General features: G+C 44.4%; 1 protein-coding gene across 1 annotated transcript in view; it reads right to left on the bottom strand.

Annotated features, from left to right (window-relative positions):
• mogat2 (monoacylglycerol O-acyltransferase 2) overlaps positions 1-5,000 on the bottom strand; it is a 12,241-nt gene that overhangs the window by 2,711 nt on the left and 4,530 nt on the right. The window contains exon 3 of the mRNA XM_053516178.1: positions 1,228-1,432. Coding sequence (XP_053372153.1) covers positions 1,228-1,432 — 205 coding nt within the window. The remainder of the gene's footprint in view (positions 1-1,227; positions 1,433-5,000) is intronic.

The following is a 5,000-nucleotide window of genomic DNA, read 5'->3' as shown; positions in this document are numbered from 1 at the left end:
AGTCTGGTAATGGGCTGTGGTCAGGGATCAGCACAGAGGTGGAGGGACTACAGGACTACAGGATTACAGGACTACAGGACTACAGGATTACAGGATTACAGGACTACAGGATTACAGGATTACAGGACTACAGGATTACAGGACTACAGGATTACAGGACTACAGGACTACAGGACTACAGGATTACAGGACTACTGGACTACAGGATTACAGGACTACAGGATTACAGGATTACAAGACTACAGGATTACAGGACTAAAGGATTACAGGACTACAGGACTACAGGATTACAGGATTACAGGACTACAGGACTACAGGATTACAGGATTACAGGACTACAGGATTACAGGATTACAGGACTACAGGATTACAGGACTACAGGATTACAGGACTACAGGACTACAGGATTACAGGACTACTGGACTACAGGATTACAGGACTACAGGATAACAGGACTACAGGATTACAGGATTACAAGACTACAGGATTACAGGACTAAAGGATTACAGGATTACAGGACTACAGGACTACAGGATTACAGGACTACAGGATTCCAGGATTACAGGACTACAGGATTACAGGATTACAGGACTACAGGACTACAGGATTACAGGACTACAGGATTACAGGATTACAGGATTACAGGACTACAGGACTACAGGATTACAGGACTACAGGATTACAGGACTACAGGACTACAGGATTACAGGACTACAGGATTACAGGACTACAGGACTACAGGATTCCAGGACTACAGGACTACAGGACTACAGGATTACAGGACTACTGGACTACAGGATTACAGGACTACAGGATAACAGGACTACAGGATTACAGGATTACAAGACTACAGGATTACAGGACTAAAGGATTACAGGATTACAGGACTACAGGACTAAAGGATTACAGGACTACAGGATTACAGGACTACAGGACTACAGGATTCCAGGATTACAGGACTACAGGATTACAGGACTACAGGATTACAAGACTACAGGATTAAAGGACTAAAGGATTACAGGATTACAGGACTACAGGACTACAGGATTACAGGACTAAAGGATTACAGGATTACAGGATTACAAGACTACAGGATTACAGGATTACAGGATTACAGGACTACAGGACTACAGGATTACAGGACTAAAGGATTACAGGATTACAAGACTACAGGACTACAGGATTAGGGTGGAGGTGTTGGCAGGTAAGAGCTCGGAATGTCCGTACCTGCGAACATGATGTAGTCTCTGAAGAAAGGAGCTCTGAACCACAGAGGCAGCATGAGCAGGTAACTCCTCAGGCCGGGGAAGAGCTGCTCGAACCCGGTCACCTGCGTGCAGAAGTTAGTGAAGGCTCCGGTCACCAGGACGCCGTGAGGGTGGAACCCCAGGACGTAGTTCTGCCGAGGATCCAAATCCGCCGTCTTCACCAACTACAGCACGGAGAAAACACAGAAGTTGAGTGTGTGTGTGTGTGTGTGTGTGTGTGTGTGTCTTAATTCCTGTATATTTATTTACACCCCAGCGCTGTGGAACCCTGGGCTCTGATTGGTTAGACACTGTTGATTTATTTTCTCTCACATTAGCTGCTTGACTTGTTTTTTGGCTTCTTACATGGCATCCATGAACACACACACACACACACACACACACACACACACACTACTGTTGGAAAAAAAAACAAATCTAATCCTTGCTTTAATCAGGACTGAGATTTTAACCCTGACCCTGACTTCACTGATAGCACTCTCTCAGATAAACATGAACATGAACACACACACACACACACACACACACACACACAGACACACACACTGAATGACCAAACAGCAGTGGTGATAAGTCTGCAGTAAACACCACCATCACACTGCAGTTTATACGTAACTCCCCGCTCAGGGCTCAGGGTCAGGGATTATTCAATGGTTTAGACTTTTATAGACTTTTATAGAACTTATAGAACACATAAATGAACAAAAAAACTAAGGAAAGAAAGAAAATATGTGCAACTGTATTGTAATTTGAATCCACTAAAAACATATTAAAATGTCACCTTGCGTCTCGCCTTGCTGTGTGTGTGTCTGTGTGTGTGTGTGTGTGTGTGTGTGTGTGTGTGTGTGTGTGTGTGTGTGTGTGTGGTGTTTCCATGTTCTCCCCGTGTTTGATGGGTTTCCTCTGAGGTCTTCGGTTTCCTCCCACAGTCCAAAGGCATGCAGATTAGGTTAATTGTTGTTCCCAAATTGCCCGTACTGTGTGTGTACGTGTGTGTATGTGTGTGTGTGTGTGTTTGTATATGTGTGTGTGTGTCTATGTGTGTGTGTGCCCTGTGATGGTTTGGCACCCTGTCCAGCGTGTACACCCCCTTGTGCCCTAAGTCTCCTGGGATAGGCACCGCCCCCATGACCCTGAATACCGGATAAAGTGGTATAGACGACGAGTGAGTGACTGACTGAGTAAGTGAGTGAGTGAGTGATTGAGTGTGTAAGTGAGTGAGTGAGTGAGTGATTAAGTGAGTGAGTGAGTGAGTGAGTGAGTGAGTGAGCGAGCGAGTGAGCGATTGAGTGAGTGAGTGAGTCAGTGAGTGAGTCAGTGAGCGAGCGAGCAATTGAGTGAGTGAGTGGTTAAGTGAGTGAGTGAGTGAGTGTTTGAGTGAGTAAGTGAATGAGCGAGCGAGCGATTGAGCAATTGAGTGAGTAAGTGAGTGAGTGACTGAGTGATTAAGTGAGTTAGTAAGTGACTAAGTGAGTGAGTGAGTGAATAAGTGAGTGAGTGAGTGAGTGAGTGATTGAGTGAGTAAGTGAGTGATTAAATGAGTAAGTGAGTGACTAAGTGAGTGTGTGATTGAGTGAGTAATTGAGTGAGTGAGTGATTGAGTGAGTGAGTAACTGAGTGAGTGATTGAGTGAGTGAGTAAGGGGGTGAGTAAGTGAGTGATTGAGTGGGTGAGTGTTTGAGTGAGTAATTGAGTGATTGAGTGACTAAGTGACTGAGTGATTGAGTGAGTGAGTGATTGAGTGAGTTAGTGAGTGAGTAATTGAGTGAGTCAGTGAGTGATTGAGTAAGTATGTGAGTGAGTGAGTGAGTGAGTGAGTGAGTGAGTGAATAAATGAGTGAGTGACTGACTGAGTGAGTGAGTGAGTGATTGAGTGAGTGAGTGAGTGAGGGGGTGAGTGAGTGATTGAGTGAGTGAGTGAGTAAGCGAGCGAGCGATTGAGTGATTGAGTAATTGAGTGAGTGAGTGATTGAGTGACTAAGTGATTGAGTGAGTGAGTGAGTGATTGAGTAATTAAGTGATTGAGTGAGTGAGTGACTAACTGAGTGATTCAGTGATTGAGTGAGTGAGTGAGTGACTGAGTGAGTGAGTGAGTAAGTGATTGAGTGAGTGAGTGAGTGAGTAGGTGATTAAATGAGTGAGTGAGTGAGTGATTAAGTGAGTGAGTAAGGGGGTGAGTAAGTGAGTAATTGAGTGGGTGAGTGTGTGAGTAAGCGAGTGATTGAGTGAGTGAGTGAGTGACTGAGTGAGTGAGTAAGTGAGTGTTTGAGTGAGTCAGTGAGTGATTAAGTAAGTGATTGAGTGAGTGAGTAAGTGAGTGACTGAGTGATTGAGTGAGTGATTGAGTGAGTTAGTGAGTGACTGAGTGAGTGAGTGAGTAAGTGAGTGAGTGACTGAGTGATTGAGTGAGTGATTGAGTGAGTTAGTGAGTGACTAAGTGACTGAGTGAGTGAGTGATTGAGTGAGTGATTGAGTGAGTGACTGAGTAAGTGAGTGATTGAGTGAGTGAGTGAGTAAGTGAGTGATTGAGTGTGTAAGTGAGTGAGTGAGTGAGTGATTAAGTGAGTGAGTGAGTGAGTAAGTGATTGAGTGAGTGAGTGAGTGAGTGAGTGAGCGAGCGAGCGATTGAGTGAGTGAGTGATTGAGTGAGTGAGTGAGTGATTGAGTGAGTGAGCGAGCAATTGAGTGAGTGAGTGAGTAAGTGGTTAAGTGAGTGAGTGAGTGAGCAATTGAGTAAGTAAGTAAATGAGTGAGCGAGCGATTAAGCAATTGAGTAAGTAAGTAAATGAGCGAGCTAGTGATTGAGTGAGTGAGTGATTGAGTGAGTGAGTGAGTGAGTAAGTGAGTAAGTGAGTGAGTGAGTGATTGAGTGAGTTAGTAAGTGACTAAGTGAGTGAGTGAGTGAGTGATTGAGTAATTAAGTGATTGAGTGAGTGAGTGACTAACTGAGTGATTCAGTGATTGAGTGAGTGAGTGAGTGACTGAGTGAGTGAGTGAGTGAGTGATTGAGTGAGTGAGTGAGTGAGTAGGTGATTAAATGAGTGAGTGAGTGAGTGATTGAGTGAGTGAGTAAGGGGGTGAGTAAGTGAGTAATTGAGTGGGTGAGTGTGTGAGTAAGCGAGTGATTGAGTGAGTGAGTGAGTGACTGAGTGAGTGAGTAAGTGAGTGTTTGAGTGAGTCAGTGAGTGATTAAGTAAGTGATTAAGTGAGTGAGTAAGTGAGTGACTGAGTGATTGAGTGAGTGATTGAGTGAGTTAGTGAGTGACTAAGTGAGTGAGTGAGTGAGTGAGTAAGTGAGTGAGTGACTGAGTGATTGAGTGAGTGATTGAGTGAGTTAGTGAGTGACTAAGTGACTGAGTGACTGAGTGATTGAGTGAGTGATTGAGTGAGTGAGTGACTGAGTGAGTGAGTGAGTGAGTGATTGAGTGAGTGAGTGAGTAAGTGAGTGATTGAGTGTGTAAGTGAGTGAGTGAGTGAGTGATTAAGTGAGTGAGTGAGTGATTGAGTGAGTGAGTGAGTGAGTGAGTGAGCGAGCGAGCGATTGAGTGAGTGAGTGATTGAGTGAGTGAGTGAGTGATTGAGTGAGTGAGCGAGCAATTGAGTGAGTGAGTGAGTGAGTGGTTAAGTGAGTGAGTGAGTGAGCAATTGAGTAAGTAAGTAAATGAGTGAGCGAGCGATTGAGCAATTGAGTAAGTAAGTAAATGAGCGAGCTAGTGATTGAGTGAGTGAGTG

The sequence above is a fragment of the Clarias gariepinus genome, chromosome 17, assembly GCF_024256425.1.
Source record: "Clarias gariepinus isolate MV-2021 ecotype Netherlands chromosome 17, CGAR_prim_01v2, whole genome shotgun sequence".
Taxonomy (NCBI): Eukaryota; Metazoa; Chordata; class Actinopteri; order Siluriformes; family Clariidae; genus Clarias; species Clarias gariepinus.
Note: the sequence above shows the minus strand (reverse complement) of the source record. Positions and strands in the feature narration are given on the sequence as shown.